This window comes from Haplochromis burtoni, unplaced genomic scaffold, assembly GCF_018398535.1.
Source record: "Haplochromis burtoni strain Fernald_Lab_line unplaced genomic scaffold, NCSU_Asbu1 Contig_7, whole genome shotgun sequence".
NCBI lineage: Eukaryota > Metazoa > Chordata > Actinopteri > Cichliformes > Cichlidae > Haplochromis > Haplochromis burtoni.
This window is the reverse complement of record NW_024582368.1, coordinates 3,277,253-3,298,891: the sequence shown is the minus strand read 5'-3', so window position 1 is coordinate 3,298,891 and position 21,639 is coordinate 3,277,253. Positions and strand designations below refer to the sequence as shown.

At 38.5% G+C, this 21,639-nt stretch overlaps 1 protein-coding gene across 3 annotated transcripts; it reads left to right on the top strand.

Annotated features, from left to right (window-relative positions):
- The first annotated feature begins 413 nt into the window (after window positions 1-413).
- Window positions 414-21,599, top strand: slka (STE20-like kinase a). Of its 3 annotated transcripts, XM_042225215.1 has the most exons (20): window positions 414-608; window positions 713-1,100; window positions 4,044-4,208; window positions 6,664-6,712; window positions 7,208-7,357; window positions 8,331-8,403; window positions 8,733-8,927; window positions 9,144-9,225; window positions 9,362-9,493; window positions 9,652-10,860; window positions 10,957-11,087; window positions 11,572-11,695; window positions 12,010-12,189; window positions 13,634-13,726; window positions 16,398-16,527; window positions 17,163-17,287; window positions 17,377-17,571; window positions 18,105-18,230; window positions 19,482-19,595; window positions 19,748-21,599. In XM_042225215.1, exons 2-20 carry the CDS (start codon window positions 951-953, stop codon window positions 19,892-19,894), a joined length of 3,570 nt encoding a protein of 1,189 aa, XP_042081149.1. In that variant the 5' UTR covers window positions 414-608; window positions 713-950; the 3' UTR covers window positions 19,895-21,599. The 3 variants fall into 3 exon arrangements, with proteins under 3 accessions (XP_042081149.1, XP_042081150.1, XP_014192596.1); XM_042225216.1 differs by lacking the exon at window positions 13,634-13,726 and adding an exon at window positions 15,307-15,378 and having other exon boundaries at window positions 414-1,100; XM_014337110.2 differs by lacking the exon at window positions 13,634-13,726 and having other exon boundaries at window positions 416-1,100.
- Window positions 21,600-21,639: the final 40 nt, after the last annotated feature.

Here is a 21,639-nt window from a genome sequence, read left to right as displayed (position 1 = left end):
ATAGACCCTTGTATAGTTATGACGTAGGCAGTCGAAGGTCTATTATAGATTTTCTTTTTGTCTTAAGTTTAATATGTGAGGGTTTTTTAAAACCCTTTATTGTATTAGTCAACTAAGCTTTTCTTTGTTACCTGGCAGCCATTTTGGTCATTCCTACGGGAAGTTATTCTGGCAGTTATTTTGAAGCATCATCTAAATCAAATGGTATTTTTATTTTAGTAGTCAGTGGGACAGAAAAACTTTGAATGTGTAGTAGTTTTTTTTATGTCATTTAAAAGCTATGCTAACTGTATCACAAAACAAGTTTAGAAGTTTGTGGTTTTTTAACTTTTTTCTGACATCAATAATTAAAACAAAATATCGCTACCATTTTTTTTGACGAAATTGAAAAAATAAAGCGAAATAATGTAAATAAAAAAGTCTGCGTAACAGTTGCGTTTTATTTTGAAAGACTTTAGCGGAAATATCGAGAGCTGCGATAGCAGCTTGATGCTAGTCCACTAACTTGTGTGTGGTCAGTCAACCTAAGCATGAGGTCCGTTGACTGCGTTTTCGTGTTGGTAACGTTATACGATTAAAGAAAATATTCTGTCGAAAGTGATGATATGGTAAATATTTTTTCCGCTTCGTTTAATTTTGTTCGCTCAAAACGGAAACACGAGCCTCTGCGGAACAGCTAACTCTTCTCTGTATCCCTCATCTCCTCCGACAGCGTCCTGTGAAGGCTGCTAGCTATGATGTGACTGTGATATCCGCCGTCGAGGGAAGTTATAATTGACATTATCATAGCTGAATGGCTAAAGCACCGGTCTGTCTGGCTTAATTTAACGCTTGAATGCTCTCATTTCGATAGCCTTTTGAGCTCCGCGTCGGAGGGAACCGCTATAGTTTCTTGGCGGAAATAACCGAAGAGAGCGTACCCGCGGTGCTGTAGTTCACACCTAAAAAAGATGTCCTTCTTCAATTTTCGCAAGATCTTCAAACTAGGGCCGGATAAGAAAAAGAAGCAGTATGAGCATGTACACAGAGACGTCAATCCTGAGGAGATATGGGAAATTATTGGGGAACTGGGAGATGGAGCCTTTGGGAAAGTGTACAAGGTAAGTTGACGTGTTACGTTACATCCGCCTTTGGTTTCCTGCATTTCTTTATAGACTAGCTTCAGTTGTTTCTTCGCATGTTGCTGTCTCGAGGTCATAAGCTGTAAAGCTGACAGCGATGATTACAGCTCTTGTTTGGGTAACATATTCCAACCTCGGCCACCTAACCCTCAGCAAATAACATATTTGTTTCATATAAATCATGCAGGAATTGACTAACTGCTAATATCCTGTAAAGAAATGTGACCAGCAGCTGGGATCTTAAACTCAATTAGTTTTTGGATATTTTCTATTTAGCAGGTTTAGCACAGGCTTTGCGTCACTGCCGGAGTATAGACATGACTTTACCAGTGAGTTGCACTTGGGGTTGGTTAAAAACTGATAAAGGTGTGGTCCACATACAGAATCAATATGGCCTCACATGTGACATGTTGGATTATTTGGGCCTGTGACATGTCAGGACAACCACAATAAATAGTTTAAACTAATAAAATGACAGAGCAGGTGCACCCAGACTTTTAAAAAAACACACACACTTTATGCTAATTAATGTGACAGGTGCACAGCTGGGTTTAAATTAGGGCAGTGGTTTGTCACATCTGGTTTGTCTTCACTAACCCATATATATAGGAACTGTTACAACAATTTGATGACATAGAAGAGTACCTGTTTATTATTTTGTTTAGGTTTGTTTTCCTGCTGAGAAAGTCAGGTATGCCTTCCAATGTTGTAGTTTGTTGGTGTATAGTTATGCTACATGGAAAAATATTCAATGCTGTGTCCTCCAGCTGTAATCTCTGCTACTTTACTTACCTTTCCAGGTTATCTCTGCAGGAGTTTGCTCTAGGCTGAGAACACACTTTAGAAAAAGTTAGTGTTTGTGTACTTGTAGCACAAGTAGATTAACTTGGTTAACTTGTATTTTTTTTAAACATAGTTTATTTTAAATATTTTTCAATGTATATAACTGTTTTAGTAGATTAGTGAAAAATAGTTTCCACAACCTTCCATGCCTTCATGCCTCTTTTTGTTTTGGCACTAATCCCTGTTAAAGAGCCTTCTTTCTCTCTCTCTCTCTCATTGTGAGCTACTTAACGCTGTTCCTTCCTGGTGCTCTTGTGTTCAAATAATGCAGCAAATGGCCCATAAATCTTAATTTGTTTTCACTTATTTCCTAGTCTTGTTAGCTGATTGGCTACACGAGATGAGAGCCAAGAAATACTTGAGTGCCTTCTCACACCAAAGTATACAAAATATACACCTGACTCCCAGTTATCACTTGTGTGAGCTCAGGTGAAGATATCTTTAATCAGGCCACATTAGTATGAAAGCGCACCGTGCTTTCATTTGCTACTTCACAGGCTTCTGGCAGCTAACTCCTTTGGGTGGGGTCGCAGAGTTTGCAAGCAACATGTGAATCAGCTGTTCAAGTGAGGTCAACCGGAAGAGAGAGAATTCTTAACTAGTAGATGAATGTATTACATGTTAAGTGTTTCATAGACACTTTTAGTACTGCAAACAAACTGCTTATATAATTCTTTCCATGCAATGAGTCATTTTTAAAAAAATCTGATCTACCTATTCAAAGATAGACCTCTACAGCTGGTGCGATATGGGAGTTTTCATTTATCAGCTATTTATTCACATTAAAGGTTGGGTTTTTTCTGGCTCAGAATGGGCCTTCAGGGTGTTACTATACACGTAAGCATGATGGTCTGCAAACAAAAAGTCTATGTTACCTTATTTAACAGAGGTACATACATTTTTACTGTTACTGTTTTTGGCTGTTTTACAAACATAAATATATTTAAGCTTGAGTAAATTAAACTCCAGAGTTCAGATGAATTTTTTCTGACAGACAGAAATGTATTTATTTATTTAATGAAGTAAAAACTCTGCGTTCATGGATGTACATTTGAATAACCAGTGCTGAACTGTCAATGATTATTATTTACAAAGAACCACAAAGTTCGGTCCCTCCCTCTTAAACATGATTATAGCACTCCTGCGCTCTCATTTAATTCCTCAAAACAGATCAACATTAAGCATTTAGCACATTAAAACGTCATGTTCATGATGAGCAAAGGTCACAGGCTCTTCTTTAATGAGTCAAGTGACAGACAAATTATGGTGTCTCTCTTCACTGTAAAGCTAATATTGAATCTGCATGTAAGCGATGGCCTGTGCCTGACAGGCATCAGCCACTACAAAGGAAAAAAGAGGCAGGGAGTGTGTCAGGTCAGAAGAGTGTAAATATAGGGTCTGACACACACTGCTGCAGTTGGTCTTTACACTCCCTCCCTTTTCTTTTTCCCTAACTCCCTGAGATTGTGTCTGTATCCATAAACATTAGGCCCTAGGCTGGCCTTAAAATAACTTCCCAGTGCTTTATTTCACAGGTTCAGTGATCATTTTTATTGGTCTCCTCGGTGCAGCTCTATCAGGAATGAGAATTTAGGGTTTGAGTTGTGCAATAAATGGCACAAACCTGTTCAATCATATACATATTTGGTATAATAATCACTGCAATGAGTGTGACAGAGTGAGATGAAAGAAAGAAAAGAGGGGAGGAAAAGGAGTGGAGGAAGTGAGCAAGCGTTGCAAGATCGGCCTGTGTTAGAGTAGCTCAGAATGACAGGATGTGTTGTAATTTTTTTCTTTTTTTAATCAATGTTTGACAAAGAGTTGTCTTAAATCTCTGAAATGAGTTTCTTGAGATACAATCTTCTGTAAGCTGCGTAATTTATATTGCTCCAAATGACTTTTTTCTTAATGTTGATATTCTTCCATAATTCCTGTTGTGTACAAGTTACAAGTTGTTGCTCTGTAAAATTATGCTGAGCAACATTTGGCTTATAATTAGCATGATCCTTTCCCATTTTATACACTGTGTGCTGTAAGGATATACTCTACAATTTATCATTTTGTCAATGTTGCTTGCAGGCACAGAACAAGCAGAATGGGACCCTGGCGGCTGCTAAGGTTATCGACACAAAGACTGAGGATGAACTGGAGGATTACATGGTTGAGATTGACATTCTGGCCTCCTGCAACCATCATCACATTGTCAAACTGCTGGACGCTTTCTACTTTGAAAGCAAACTTTGGGTAAGTTCGTCAGTTTCGTGCTGGGAGGAGTGTCTTTCTCCTCATGTAATGCTGTTTGATCTGAAGCCACCAAGACAAAGAAGCAGTGAAGCATGGAGAGACAGAAATTCATTATAAGGCACCATTCGTTATGCTGTTTCTCACAGGACTTTCAGATCATTTGACTGATGGCTCATGACACTAAACTTTTCTTATTTCTTCAAGAGTTAGAATGGGTCATATGACAAGCAACAAAGGCTAATACACGACTAGGACTGCATGCTTCACTGGAGAGTACCTGACTGCTTAGAAGTAATAGGCCACTACTGAGAAATGCATTATCATACTTTATACATCTTCCTATTTATAATGAGGGATTTATGTATTTAGTGGAATACTCCTCAATTTGGCCTTATTCCTATCTCCCTCAAATCATAACCAGTGTGCACAGTGTATTTTATAATGAGAAAGAACGTATAAATCTCTGAACACAGCCCCTCATCCTCATCCTGGTGTTTTACTGTGAGCACAGAGGTGCAGCTTTAATACATGGTCAGTAGATCTCATTGTGTGCAGTAAGAGGCCCCAGAGCAATTAGGTCCTAGCAGGGGGTGTCATGTGACTGTCCCTTGTGGACTGGCCACAACCATTGGAAGATAATGGAGCAGTTTTGGTGGCTGGAGAAAGTGCTTTTGAATAATTCAGAGCCGCATGCAGGTTGTCCCTCTGGCCTTTGAGTTCAAATAGCATGATGAATGTGTAACTGCCTACATTTAGCTTGTGCCGGGTGTTGAGTTAATGTATAATATGTTCATTAATTTTCTACAAAGGAAATCTGTTGCTAGAAAACAGATGTTTACTTTGACTTGTGTCTACAATCAGTGTACGTTTAGTTTAATACTCACCTGTAAACTACAAAAAAGATGGCATGAGAAAGTGTACTGCCAAATGGGAAGAACCACTTTGTTTCTTCCTTTTGTTTGAATCACTGAATAGAGGGTGGTGCTCTGTTTGTAGCTTCGATTGATTTTTGTATCATCTGATACCATGAGCTGCCAAGCAACGTGCAGGCTAAGCCAATAATGATGAAGTACTGGTCGGGTACATTACATCAGCTCTTACAACTGAGGTCAGAACCTGTGCAGTTTTACATCCTAGCATAGGGGATTAGCATTAGTTTTATTTCGTTACCTCTCTGGAACCCAAAGAATCACTGCACTTTATGAAAATTATTGCATATTTGATGAGGTTACTGATATTTCATCTTAAAATATCAGCTTGAAACTTGTAATTAAGTAGTTAACTGGCACCTTTTTATGTTGATATTTGTTGTTAAAATATCCCCTATAAAATTACACAGTTTTATATTTAAAAGCATCTCCCCTCTTTGTTTTTTCTTCCCTTGGGGAAATTTCTTCCAAGCTAGAAACGTCCAATTAAAGGACACTTGCACCCAACGTTTTATTTTCATTCAAAGTGTATTCCCAAGCTTTTAACATGCGCATATGTGCATACTGTTTTGAAACAAACAAAGATGGCAATAATGGATGTCTTCCTCTTACTGTTGACAGAAGCACAGTACTGTGAAGAAATGCTTTATGCTTAAAGGGATCGTCACAGAAAACGTTTTTCAATATTGTTGTTTCTATAAAGTATAAGTGTATAAATTAGTACATATTTAGACTAATGACAAACCCTCATTTACATATTAAAACCTATAAACCTTTATTTATAAACATATAAGCAAATGTTAAACATTTTAGAAATATTGTATTAAAAAATAATATTCATAATGCAAGTTAAGTATTTTAAATAACATGTCTTCTTAACTGGCATAGTATGGAGAGACTCATGTTCACTTCCTTTAAGTATTGCCCCTTGTACATAAAAATGTGCAAAGGGATTTTCTTGTGTAGTTCTTCAGTATTAATGCAGCGGTTTAGTTTAAAGCGTGCGTGCTCATCCTAAACATACATGTTCAAACTCTTCTGCAGTGTTTACCAAAATGAGGAAATCGTTTGTCACTAGGATCTGTGATGAAATATACATAGTATGTGTAAAATATTTACATGCATTTTGCACTAAACATTTTTCTATACTTTTAAGAAACAATTCGTATTTTGTAGAAATTCCTATAATAGACTCATTCATCACAACCTCCTCTGTATAGTGGAAAAGGATCCCAGTCACTATCAAGTTCAAAGCTTGAACTTCTACAGATATTTCAGTTCAAGAAGGACTAAAAGACAGACACATGTAGAATGGAAACCAAAAGACGTATAGCTCAGTATGGCTGATTGGCGTCTTGATCTCTACAGTATAATCAATCTTTTCAATAAACATCATGTTGTTCCAGCTTTTGAAAGTCGCAAATTCCTTATTTAATCAAGTCGTGTGCTGCAAGGGTAGGTTAAACTGGGACTTTATTGTATTATATAAGTGTATTACTTAATGTTCTTTTGTTCTACCATTACAGATTCTGATAGAGTTCTGTGCAGGCGGTGCTGTCGATGCCATCATGCTGGGTAAGTCCCTCATTCACTAAAGCAAAAAAAAGAGTAACACTATGAAGTTCTGCAGCTTTTCCTTTTCTCCATCCTCTAGTGCCAACTCTTTTATTCCATCCAGAAGCCTGTACCGAAGGATTTTTTTTTTCCCCCCCTCTACTAAGTTGGCAAAGCAATTCCAACTGTAATTATTGTAGCTCAGGTTTCAAGAAGCAGTTAAAGTACTTCTTGTTCATGCACTTCCTCTGTCTTGTTTTGAAGCCTAAAGAAACACAAAACCACTCATTTTAAAATGCAAATTGCATTGCAAAGAAGATGATAATGAATTCACTTCACTATTCAATGTTGATTCATTATGACTCGCCTAGATTTGTCTAGTCATATGTGCTTGCTGATGTAAAGGTGGAGATGACCTATTTTGTGTTTGTATTTGTGTATAACAAAGCCTACAGCAAAATATTCACTGGGAAAAATTGGGACTTTGGAATTTTCTCTGTGCATGTTTGTCCTTAGAGTTGGAGAGACCCCTGACTGAGCCCCAGATTCGTGTGGTGTGTAAGCAGACTTTGGAGGCCTTGGCTTACCTTCATGAGAGCAAGATCATCCACAGAGACTTGAAAGCTGGGAATATTCTCCTGTCCCTGGATGGAGATGTAAAACTGGGTAATTGTGTTTTTTGTTTTTTTGTTTTTTTAACCATTTCTAACCATTTACTAACAAAAGGAGATATGAGAGGTTATTCCATTAAAAAAATACTAAAATCAACTAAATGTTCTCGCAGAATCAGGTTTTTGTTTTTTATTTTTTACAATAAGCATGTTTAATAAAGTACATAGGTTTGGTTTGAATCTTTAAGTTCTGAAACCACATAACCTCTTAAGTACACGACTTACTTACTTGGGATGAATTTGTAACAAAACGGGGTTAGGGGGGGTCTACTAAACTCTCTTTAGTATTATATTCATTCTTTGATTTGTCCTTGGCTCTGTATTAAAACAGCCGTTGTAGATCTCTTTGTAGCTTGACTTTGGGGTTGATGGTGACAGTGCAGCACTGTGGTTTGTTTACACATAAAAATGTAGTGAGTCATCATTTGGCATCGGGTTCAAAAACTTGGAGAACAAAGTGATGTGCTTGCTGTGTGTTTTTTTTTTTTTTTTAATATTCTACCTATGTATGTGTTTTGGTGATGCATAATGTTTCAGAAGTAAGAGTATTCATGTTCATGTTGTTGCTGCAGCATCCATAGCTCCTGGCTGCCTGATGATTCATGTTCTGTAGGCAGAGGGTCATGACGGAGCCTGGCAAACAATAATTATCAAGCCAGTCACCAGGGACTTAATGATAGATCTCTTTTTCCCTCTAATGTGTGCATACTGTAAGTGTTGCAAGAAAAGAGAGCAGGCTGAAATAACTGCACAGGTAACACAACAATGATGGACCCTAAGAGCACTATGAAACGGAATGTGAGGCTTTTCTGCTCACTTTGGGGATAAATATTATAAGTGTAAAGCACTCTCTACTGTGTTTTGTTTTGGTAGAAAATGCTATTTTATATTCTAGTCTCACAGGGTGTCATTTTACAGTTTAGCTTAATTCATTGATGAAAAGAATCATGATTTATTTCTACTTTCAGCTGACTTTGGTGTGTCTGCTAAAAATACCAAGACATTACAGAGAAGAGATTCTTTCATCGGCACTCCATATTGGTGAGTCACACTTCCTGCTTACAAGAGGGCATTCACCTCTTAGTATTTGATAATTGTCTCAGACTGTACCACAGCTAAGATGACAGTGGGGTTTTTTTTTGTTGTTGTTGTTGTTGTTCTTGTTTTAAATCATCAAAAAATGTGGGATAACAACTCATTTGAAAAAATCTATGTATTAAAAAAACTTCCTATTTTATATTCCTTTCCTCCTGGAAAATAAGAGCATTGACCCTTAAGCATTAGAAGATATGCTGAATGACCTCATTTACCTGCATTCTAAAATGTGGGTTATTGATTGGTGGCTCTTACTGACTGATTGAATTTCGCAGGATGGCTCCAGAGGTGGTAATGTGCGAAACTTCCAAAGACCGTCCATACGACTTCAAGGCTGACATCTGGTCCCTTGGCGTAACGCTCATAGAACTGGCACAGATTGAACCGCCCAACCATGAGATGAATCCCATGAGAGTGCTACTGAAAATAGCCAAGTCCGAGCCGCCCACACTCATGAATCCCTCTCGCTGGTGAGATACTGTGCTGGTGATAACTGGGAAGGTGGTGCTGGATTGTTTCCAAATGGGAGATGAGGAAATGTTGAGGGTTTGCATGTGTGAAAGCATGATAAAATATTAATGTTAAAAGGATAACTACTACTGAATTACTACATTATATAAAGAAAAACCCAGGGGTACTTACTCTGTTCTGGGACCAACAAATTCAGTCTTCTTTACCATTTAAAGGTCACCAGAATTCAGCGACTTTCTGCGCAAAGCACTTGACAAGAATGTGGACAATAGGTGGAGTACAGTACAGCTTCTGCAGGTGAGCTGCAGTTGCAAACTACTATAAAACTAAGTGATGCATAAATGTCCGTCAGATGTTAATGTGTCACACTTTAAATGATTTTGCAGGATAAAATTTTTTATCTAATGTTGATATCTTTTGTCTATATATGTAGCATCCTTTTGTCACCAGTGTAACTGACAGCAGACCTCTCAGAGAACTCATAGCTGAAGCCAAAGCCGAAGTCACAGAAGAGCTTGAGGACAGCAAAGAGGAGGAGGAAGAGGACGAACCTGATACACCTCTGGTATGTAGTTTTTTGGGGATATGTATATAACAAGCATTATAGTATTTTAATTTTTTTATCATTTAGATGAACACTTGATGTTGATAGCTTCATTAAACTCATTGCTGTAAGCTTTATTATTGCTCACTGTGGACATATTGCAATTTCTGTTGGTTTAGGCTGGTCCCGGGCACAAGCGAGCACCTTCTGATGTCAGTGTGGCCAGCTCAGAAGATGACAAAGTTCCATCAACTCCCTCCACTCTTGAGGCTGTTAAAGAAAAGATGGAAGTTGAGCCTGCTGAGGACCATACTAGTGATAAGTTATCTGATGAAGGACTTGGAACAAGTGAGGTAGACAAGACTGAGGAGGAGAAATTAAATGAGGTGTCTGATGCCAGTAATGAAGACCTGGCATCTGGACTAGTAGAGCCCAGCAAAGATGTCATCTCACATGACTCCACAGAGCCTAAACCAGAAGAGAGTCAAGGTGAAGAGACTTCTGCTGAGCAAGTAGTTTCACAGCCAGAAGAACCTGTAAATACAACAGACAACCAAGAACTTGTCACAGAAACAGAGGAGGAACAGAAGGAGACAGAAGAAAGGATAATGGGTGATGAAACTACCCAGGTAATGGAGGAAGAAAAAGAGCAGGGGAAGCAAGAGAAAGAAAAAGAAGCTGGTAAAGAAGAATCCAGAGAATCACAAGCAGAACCTGAAGATGCAGAAAAAACAGAATCCATTCCAAGAGATGAGCCAGAGGTAGAAAAAGAAAGCAAAGAATCCGAGGAGGAAACGACTGAACCCAAACTAACAGAGAACACAATGGAAGCCATGGCTAATGGCACAGATGAAAATGTAAACATTGAGAATATGGAATCAGATGGAAGACACACGTTTATAAATGAAGACACAAAATTAAGTGTGGATGAGTCATCTGCTGAGCCTATAGAAACAAAACCAGAAGAGAAGCCTATGGATGAGGCCCATGAGGAGTCACAGCAGCCTGAACAAGAGAGCCAGATCACAGAGGAAGCTGAGCTAAAGGAACAAGTACCAACTGAGTCTACAAATGGCATCTGTGATGAAGTTAAAGACACCCCTGAGGATTCAGTGGTCCCACCTAAAGATTCCTGTGTGAATGAAGAAGAAGAGAAAGCAACCCACGCAGATGAGAGCACTTCCCAAGATGCTGTCTCTGTCCAAGAGAGCGAAACGGATTCAGAAGCCAAGATGGAGCAAGGAAGCCCTGCTGTGATCAGGCCAGATGTGGAGAAGGATTCTGACTCTGGGAGCAGCTCTGCTGCTGATAGCAACAGCCTCGACCTCAATCTGTCTATCTCCAGCTTCCTGTCTAAGAGCAAAGAAGGGGGCTCTGTGTCCTTGCAGGTAATACAGTCTGTGCCACTATTACACCATCAGTTATTACATTATCAACACTACCCTGATTACTCGATCCTCTAAAGCAACCCTGCTTTTTGGTAGGAGTCAAAACGACAGAAGAAGACTCTTAAAAAGACACGCAAGTTCATGGTGGATGGTGTGGAGGTTAGTGTGACAACATCTAAGATAGTGACTGATAACGACACCAGGAATGAGGAGATGAGGTTCCTGAGGTACGTCTGTATCTAATCTGCTTGACATACAGTTGTTCTAAATATGTGACACGACCCATTTAACTCGCCTGCCTTAAATAGTGCTCGCTCTTTTTACAACTCCCACAGCTTTTTACAAATGCCAGATGGGTTATCTCCCGTGATGAATGCCGCATTATATTACTGTCATTTCTCATGTTGCCTTGTAAAGACATGAGGCATGTTGCTGTTGCTGTGTGTACAAGTGCTGTCTGACTACTGCACGACCCTCCTGTTAGTAATATATGACACAAATGTGAATCAAACATTTTAAAAAGATTCATCAAAGCACGAAAAGCCATAGAGTATGAATGAGTCACTAAAGTTGAAATAAACATTTAGATATATTTTTTTAAAAAGTCACTGATGTGCAACCATAAAATTTGACCCATGTTTTTGTGAAAAAAGTATTAGATTTTTTTTAATAAGTAAATATCATGCCCTTATATTGATATGTTCACTGCAGGCGGCAGGAGTTGAGAGAGCTTCGCCTCCTCCAGAAAGAGGAGCAAAGGGCCCAGCAGCAGCTGAGCGACAAGCTGCAGCAGCAGCGAGAGCAAATCTACAGGCGTTTTGAACAGGAAACTACTGTGAGTCACTCTGGTTGTACTGCACTAGTGTGATGGGCTTTTTTTCTTTCTTCTTTTTTTGGCATTTGGCTAGCTCCTTGAAAAACAAGCACCTTAATGTCAAATCTGGGCTAAATTTAATGCAAGTGTTTACATCAAATGTGCTGCCAGATTTTCCTTAACTGCTTAATTTTCACAATATTGGAAACTTTAATTTGCATTAAAAGCAAAATGAAAAAACGTACAAAAAAAACAAAGAGATTATGTAAAATCTAATATAAATAAATATTGTTTTGGAATAGTCAGGGTGACCCTAGTGCGTATCACTTCTGCAGGCTAAAAAGCGTCAATACGACCAAGAAGTGGAGAATCTTGAGAAGAAGCAGAAACAGACCATTGAGCGACTGGAACAGGATCACACCAGCCGGCTCCGAGACGAAGCCAAACGGATCAAAGCAGATCAAGACAAGGAGCTCTCAAAGTTCCAAAACATGCTGAAGAACCGCAAGAAAGAGGTATGACCCTGCATGTGTGTTTCTCTGTGGAAGTGGGCTGAGTAGTACTTAAATTTGGGAGCTTGTGATCCAGAGCAGCTGCATGTGATGTGTACTGCACAAGCCGTTTAATGGTGCATGTGTTTACAACTTAGCCGGTGGCTAACCTGGCTGTCTCATACTAATCCTATGGGAGTGGTGCGCCCTGCTGTATGTGTGCAAATGTTACCCAGACAGGCTGTGCTATCCTTCTCCTAGATGCTGATCATTCATGTTGTTGTATCCATTATTCATCTGCCCAGAGGCTTCTGGTTGCAGCTTAAGAAATACTTTGCTCCTGGGGTGTGTTTGTTATTTTTAGAAAACTGTTTACAAAAAGTCAGGATAGTATCTTGACACGTTGATGTCTTAAGCTTTTGCTTGATGGTGCAGATATTCTCATGCTTGGTCTTTATAAGTCTTTCCTGGCTCTTTCTGTGCTCTTTAGTAGCCTTTAAATGCTTCTCTGGGTGTGCCTTTTTATGTTCTTAAGGCCAGTAGTGCTTATTGCCATCTGTTGTGTATGATGATGCCTTGGTGGTTGCCATGCTCCTCCCAGTTTGATGCTTAGGCTACTTACTTGTTATTGCCATTGTACTTAATGCTGTTTTATAGGTTGGCTTGCGTTTGCTTTCTTGGTGTTTAGATGTAAAAATCCAAGAATTAGGCTATGGATAAGATGTGTTTTTTGCATTTTGTCATGTTGTATTCTTTATTGAAATGTACTGTTACTGTGTATTTAACTAACCATGTTTCTTGTATGAGTGTGTGAGGTTGCTTTGGTCATGGGATGGCCAGATTTGAAAGGTTTTCCAAGTGGTGTTGGGCTTATTTGGGTCAAATAATAAATGCCTTTGGTCTGACTAACTGACATGGAATTGTCTTCAATAGTGCTGCAGTATTCTTTTGGAAATCTTAAGGTCAAGATGGATAAATAATCAACAGATTCATTATTAATAAAATTATAAGTCCTCTATAAATGGCAAATTGGAAGAAAACCATGTTGAACCTGCTTTATTACACTGTTAAATCAAATTTGTAATTACAAAACAATTCCAACTCAGTTATTCTATTTTTATCTTTTTCTTTTTTTTCCCCCACGAATCATCATGTTCATGGCTGCGAGACTTAATCGAATGCAAAGTAATGTAGGGCGAGCTGGTTTTGAGGCTAACATCTTCTGCCGTGCACAAGTCAAATTCTTTCTTTTAACATGACTCTAACTCATGGGGGTCAAGTAGACAGTTCAAAGAAACGTTAAATGCAGGAGGTGGAAATTAAGCATGTTGACTTTAAATCAGTTGGTGGCTGGATCCAGTATCTCTCCTCTCAGACTGGGCAGTGCATGACTCTTACTGTTGTTGGCCAGCTTTGTTAGATTTTCTGACTATAGAGATCAAACCGATTCTGCACATACACACTTTAGGCCATACAGGAAGTTGGACATTCACCCAAACACAAGAAAAAAGAGCTCATGAAACGCTTAAAGGAGGACCTCACACTCCTCAACACTGCAGAGGTAAAGCATCACCTTCTGTGTCTGGAGTATTATCTGTGTATGTAATTGCTCCCTATCTGCTATCTATCTACTACCTACTGAGCTGTATTGACTTTTGAATATATTCTCCTTCTTTATAAAAAAAAAAATTTCTAAGATTTTAATAATACCATGTACACGCTACAGTTAAATGGTTAGCTCTCACTGAATTTTGGCAAAACCAAATTTGTGCTTCAGGTAGAAGCTTTAAAAAAATAGCAATTCCCTTTATGTTACACATATATATGAAGATTTGTTCAGGAGAAATAAATTACAACATACAGTCACCAGTGAAGTTACATACAAGGTTTCTGACAAATTTTTTGCTTTCATGATTTCTATCCTATGATAAAGATTTAATTTTCCTACTTTGTCACACATAGCAGTGGACGTGTTTTATTGGACTATATTAAAAAGATTTTTACAATATTCAGCCTTTTATTAAATAAAGGTAGGAGGAACAAAAAATTAAATTGCCTCAAAGGAAGCAACATCCACCTTTTACTGTTTTCCTCAGTAATGAAAAATATAATTGAACTTTGAGATTTCCAGCTGTCACCAAAAAATGAATATTAGAATCTTTATGGAAGTAAAATTTGTGGTGCGGCCACTGAACACATGTCAGTGTTAAAAATCAAATCGGGTTCTGAATATTTTTTATTTTTCCTCAGAAAATGAATCGACAAAACAAAAGAAACACAAATTTAATGTTTTAGATTTGCTTCAAATCTGAATACTTGTTTATCTCCATCTTCACTGATATGGAAAAATCATTTATTTTAACTGATGACTGCTCAAAACAAAAAATAATCATTATTAGATGCACTGTAAGGTTTTCTCCTTTGAAAAGTGTCCAAAATGTAATAACCATAACATGTAGTCTGCTACTCAATACTGCACATCCCACACCCGTCCAAAACATCCCACAATGCAATTCTTCATCTTTGTTCCTGACACTACATATGTGGAATTTAATTATGTAATGCTACACTTGTCAGTGGTGATCATACAGTCTGTGGTGGTGATGATGATTCAGAAGTGTCAGATCTCAATTTACCAGCTACCTCAGGCACCATTCAGGCTCTCTTAACAAAGGAGCGACTGCAGACATAGCTTTTGTCTCCACAGTAAAGATCGTTACTGAAGGACCTTTTCAAAACTTTGTTTTCCTGCGCTCAGTCTGAGACACAGAAACAAATGTCTTCTTTTCTTTGAAAGGTAAACCTTAATTTATTTTGTTTTAAATATTCTGTAAGTAGCATTGAAAGTAACAAAACTGCTTTTTTTTACCAGCTGGATTTAACAAAAATGCTAAAATTCTGAGCCGCTTTGAAGCATGGCAAGACAAAGAGTTTTGACAACTAATTGATTGACTTCCTAACATTCATCCAGACCTCGCCACGAGCCTTAAACTCACCAACAATCCCAAAGTGGAAAACCCATTTTTAATGTAGGAAGGATCTGTGTGAGTGCTGAGTGAGTGTTGACGTGAGAGATCCTCAGGCTGCTGTGTGCTGTCTGTCCCTGATCAGGGCAAGTGCGCTGTGTGCTCTCCTCCACAGGCAGTGGCCCAGGTTATGATACAGTCTTTTCAGTTGTCCTCATGCGCACTCTTCAACGCTCAGATGCAGGATGTAAGTGCCCCCCCCCCCCATCCCGCCCCGTATCTCTCCATCTCTGGCCCATACTTAGATGTGTGTGAAGTTACATGACAGGATAGTTTGATGGTTCAACACATGTAAGCATGGGCAACGTTGGGATGTTTTTTTTTTTTTTTTTTTTTTTTTTCCTTTTTGAGTGTTGTCATCACTGTGTTTGTGCAGTGGTTCTTTCTTCCTCTCCTGCTCTGTATTTTTCCTCCACCAGTTCACAAATGTTATACATCAAGTCTGTGTATTTTATATGGTATTTATCTTGTATTACACCGTTTGCTTAAGACTAGATTAAATCTGGGTTGCACCGCTGTGTGGCAGCTCTTGATGAATTCTGTCTGGATCCATGTTTGTCTTTGTCAGCCAATATAGACAGCCTGCCTTTCAGGGCAGATGAGTCACTCATTGTGTATAAGTGGATTATGAGATCACACTTGAACCATCTTAATTTGGATTCAACTGTATAATAACAGCGTTACCTTAGTTTTCTTATAATCAAGTGAGTTATATGATCAGTTTTACCTAATAATAGTTTTATACCGTAATCGCAATACAACTTACAGTTAACACTAGCTAGATAAAGTTAAATAAAATAAATAAAAAATTGGCTTCTTATGCAATTAGTCATGCATAATGTAGGCTGGTTTCTGGACGATGTGAATGTCACTGTAGATGTTGTCTTACATAAAACTTTGCCACAGTATCTCTACTAAACTGTTAACTTTTCTCTCTTTCTTCACTTCCATTGTGGATCGTTGCCATCCATGAACTCTGAGTGTCTCTTTTGCTGAGTCCAGTTGATGATGTGACATCTTAGTGCTCTGTGTTGTACTGAATTTTGAAGTGAATGGCTAGATTACATTATTTTGCTTCAGGCAGATTCGATCATTAAGATGCAGTCTAACTGTGACACTGCTGTGCTTCCCCTCTCTACTTTTTGCTGTCTCTGAGTGATCTCCATGTCTTCCCCAGGCAGTTTCTCACTGCTCTTCTCTCCTCAGGAGCAAGAGTTCCTACAGAAGCAGCAGCAAGACTTGGATGGAGCTCTAAAGAAAATCATCCAGCAGCATAAAGTGGAGATTGCCACGATTGAGAGAGACTGCCTTAACCACAAACAGCAGTTAATGAGAGGTAGAAGACTCGACTCTGTTACTGCTCTGTTTTGGAGTTAATCTTTTTTAAGGGTAATTGTGTAATGTATGCCATAGGAATTAGATTATTGAGCTACACAAATGATCACAGGGTATTTTAGGTTTACAGGGTCCTCGTGTTTACCAGTTGACTTGTAATTGTGTTGTAAATCTGGTGATCACTGATTCGAATTACGCTGCAGTGTTATATTCACACGAACACTGAGAACATAGTCAGAGATGCCACATTTTGTGCCACTCTGTCTTAAGACTGCTGCTGTTTTAAACATGACAAAAAGGCAAACAACTTACCTCACGTATCCTGTGCAAGATTCAAGTGTCTCAAACCTCATTTTCATGCCAGACACAGACATGAAAGAAACCACAGCCTGAGATGTACTTTTATTTTTGAGTCAGCGTGTAGAGGAAGTTGATGTCAGTGATGCCTCCTTTGCTTGCCAAGTGTGTAAATTCTGACTGTGACATCCAGACGACTGAGACAGTGTGTTTAAGGGGATGTGCTGCTGCCTATCCAATTTTGCCTTTTTGTTTGGTTTTCAGACCCCTGTTGGTAACCAGCAAACATGCATGCACATGTTTTTTTTAGCCTTGTTTGTGCTCACATGTGTTTTGTAGCTCGAGAGGCAGCCATGTGGGAGCTGGAGGAGCGCCATCTGCAGGAAAAGCACCAACTGCTGAAGCAGCAGCTGAAAGACCAGTACTTCATGCAGAGACACCAGCTGTTGAAAAGGCATGAAAAGGTACAAGCACAGAGTGGAACTGTAAATGTAACTGTAAAATTTAAATAACCCCACTAAAACAAAACTGTGGGCATACGTGTGTTTTATAGGAGATGGAGCAAATGCAGGGCTACAACCAGCGTCTGATAGAGGAGCTGAAGAACAAGCAGACTCAAGAGAGGGTGCGTCTGCCCAAGATCCAACGGAGCGAGGCCAAGACCCGCATGGCTATGTTCAAGAAGAGTCTCCGCATCACCGCCACAGCATCCATCACCGCAGAGCAGGAGAGAGAGCGGATAAAACAGGTAGAGGCGCTGCGAGCTCGGGCTAGTGATGTTTGACCATTTTAAAAGAAGTGACTGGACATCAGTTTTTGTTGGGGGTTTTTTCCTCCTCTTTCTCTCAGCAGTAATGTTTCACACTGGCTTAGACTCACACCTGGGCGCTGACCAATAAAAAACACAGTACCTTTTATTATTCCAGCCTGTTTGGATCTCAGACCAGAAACTTTCCAACTCACCATTTCACAATCCATACTAACGCCATCATTCTCAAGTTGCACTTTCAGTTTAGTTTTGTGGATGAAAGCTCAGTGAACGATCTTGGAGGAAATCTTAAATTTTAGTTTGTGCAAATAGTTTATTCGCTGACATTCTGAATGTTAATACGCAACATGCTTGTGTTGTTTTGTAGTCACGGTCAGTTTATTTGAAATAGACACTATGACCAAAGGAATAGAGAAAAAAAAATGCATCATTTTTAGCAGTTCCTATGCCTTGTGTGAAAACCGCAAATCATGCTCACATCTGTCTGTTGTGTTTTTGTCTCCATGGTCCAGTTTGCTTTGCAGGAAGAAAAGAGACAAAAGGGTGAGAGACTGCACCAACACCAGAAACATGAGAACCAGATGAGAGATTTGCAGCTACAGTGTGACTCAAACATCAGGGAGCTGCAGCAGCTGCAGGTGGAGCTCAACGCGCTCACATTCACACTCTATCTTTTTATGTTTATCGTATATGTTTTAAACTACATTTCTATGGAGCTCCACAGTATTGAGCAAAACACAGATAACCACGTCATCCATCCATCCAGCCATCCATCTTCTTAACAACTCATCTACCTTTAGGTTACAGGAAGCTTATTCCAGCTGTGATAGGGTGAAAGACTGGGTACTTCCTGTGTAGGCTGCAGTATAACCACATCAAGAATATATACAGTTTAAAAAATAATAATTTGTGACATTCAAATTCAACAGGATTCAGTAGTTTTTCTACATATTTCTTTTAATGCTAATGAAAAGTAAACATTAACAAGGCTACATTTGTAGCAGAGGCTATTTAAAACATGCAATCATAATTGTACTTGGTACTATTGTTTGAAATATTCTCACTAAATGCCATTAATATTTATGGCTTCCTCGTATATCTATCCTCTGTTTTTATTGCTTCGGTTAATCCATGCTCATGTTGCAAATGTTTATGTGCAGCCTGTAGAGTTTCTGGAGGCCGGCGCTATCGATTTCTATTAGGTGTTGCCGGTCACTTCAGACTCTTACTATTGATCTTATTCTGATCACAGAGCTGAATTAAATGCTTTCTGGCAACAGTTAAATAATTAATATACTAATTATGACAAAAATGTCATTCTGGGAAAAAAAAAAAGTTGAATCTAATTCATTTTTATCCAAAAGGTTAAAGGTCAGTTTCACTTTGAAACTGCAAATGCGCTGCAAAAACACTTAATTCAGCACCATAACTCTGGAGCAGGTAGATACTAATCTTTCTGCTATAGCAGATTGATTCTAATCTACTAAATACTTTCAGTCTTAACTACATTTGTTATGAGTCTGAACTCGAATGGAATCTGCAGCCTGTTTGCTATGAAGTAAAACTGCAGTGTCGTAATTCTAGTTTAACATGATTATTAATTTATAAGGTTTTTTATCATTTATTTAATACTGCATATTTAATGTGCATTTTAAGTTTTTAATCTTTAATCCTTTAAGTTTTTTCTCTGCTGACTGAAAGTGACTGCAACAGATTCATAAATGAACAGTGACTTATGAAGATTATCAGAAAATAAGTAGAGGACAAATTAAAGATGTCAGACAGCATCTATTTTTAAAGGAATAAAAAGCAAGATATGTCGCAGTGTAGGGACGTATACAGGATTCATTAATCATGACAGCACCGTGTTAACACACATTTTCTTTCAGAATGAGAAATGCCACCTTCTGATTGAACATGAGACCCAAAAGCTGAAGGAGCTGGATGAGGAACACAGCCAAGAGATCAAGGAGTGGAGAGAGAAGCTAAGACCAAGGAAGAAGGTATGCTCGTTATCAATGTTTGTGACTTTATTTCTTCCATTTTCTTTCTAGTGACGCCATGTTCAGGATCCACCTGGGCAGGCTGTCTCAACAGAATTTTTCATATTATCTTCAAACTGGTTGACTCTGTTTGTATGTGCTGCCCCCTGCAGGCGTTAGAGGAGGAGTTCACACGGAAGCTCCAGGAGCAGGAGGTTTTCTTCAAGATGAGTGGTGAATCTGAATGCCTTAATCCAACCACTCAGAGTCGAGTATCCAAATTTTATCCCATCCCAAACCTGAATAACTCTGGCTTGTAGCCTAATGTTCGTCCGTGCTGCAAAGCAGACTGCTGTCAAACTCTGCTCTCAAACTTGACTCCTCCAGAGTTTAAAAAGGAGTGGAGTTTGAAGGACGAGCCGAGGCGTCATTTCTCTGACCGCTAACTGAAAAACGTGAACACGTTTCACTACTTAAGTTCCACCATTCGCGAGCATGACGTGCCTACACACCGTTCCATTACTTAATTGGGTTTCCTCAGCTTGCTGGGAAGACTCTAAATGAATGATATGCACTTGTTTTGAGCATGTTCAGATTTTTAAAAGTCTGCGGTTGGTAGCTGAGGTCAGTCATGCTTTTCAGATTATTATCGTTAAGCTCAGCTCTGCTACAATATGAATAATCTCCAGTGCCTCGTGTTCTTTTTTTCTCTGCGTTTAGGCCCTTCCCTGCATTTTCTGCAGCTTGCAGTAAATAAATTCCCACCTGAATGTTTTGCACTTAAAAAACTGGTTATCAATTCTGTGCATAATCACAAGATGTCATGAGATCAGTGTAATTGATTCACACAAGCTGGTTATCAAAGACTGCTCTGAGATTTAGTTTGGCTGCATGTAGTAGTAGACCTTGCTGAAGGGCGACGGAGTCAAAAGACAACCATGTATAGATGTAAGACTTTGTTATGTCTGTGTAGTCTTCTGTGCACAGTGTCTGATGTCTAACGGGAGTTAAAATGTTGGGATCGGGAGGCTGTGAGTTCAGATGAAAAATAATGTACTGTGTTGTAGGTGTGTACCTAGATATGAGGTTTAAATAAATACTGTGCTTGCCAGAAGCATTTCACCATCTTAAGAGATGAATGAACAAAAAATATATCTGTTGATTTAGCACATAATTTGATTTCAGTGCCGGTCAGCAAAACACAGAGGTGGCCTGTTGGGTTGGGGTTTTTAAGGTTGTTTTTTGTTTTTTTTGACGTTAACTAAATCAGTTCTCCCTTTGACTTTGAGCAGCAATCTCACAAACTAATGACGTCTTGTAAAGAATAATTACCGAAGGAATGTAGAGCTTTTGATTTGCACTGTATTGCCACATGAGCTAAAGAAAAAAAATATGCAGTAGAAAATTTTGCCTCACCAAAGCCTAATCAAACTCCAAGCTGAATTGTTTCAACATATTGTTTTCCTTTTATTAAAATTACTTTTAGCTTCTTCTTTTTTTTTTTTTTTTTCCTTTTTTTCAAATATGCCCTTAGTATTTTACAGCCATGCCTAATCGAAGCCTGTATTCCTGGTATGCTGTAATCGCTCTTCATGGTGAACTTTTGCACTTGTTGAGAGCAGTCCTTTAACTGTACGAGTTTCAGTGTGTGAGGAGATGCCCTCTGCTGCGTTTTACGATAAAGTATTGATGGTTCACAACAAGAAATTACTGTAGTTTCATTTGCCACCATATAGCATCGATGCATGTTATAATTTCTGTATGCTTATATATAAACATTGATTTGATTTTTGTCATAAATGCTGGATTTTTATTGGAGTTTCTGGAGGCTGTCATGTGAATTACACCATTCGACCAATAGATTTCAAATATTTTTTTTATTTTGTTATGTTACAGCATTTTAATGTTTCATTCTATCACAATGAATATTCTTTAGTATATGCATTTTTTATGTCAGATGAAATGTATTTAATGTGTCTTTATATATGGACATTTTTTTTTCTTGTAAATAAAATATTGACTGTTTATTCAGTAACTTGAGTTAATTTTATTTTTAGACAAATTT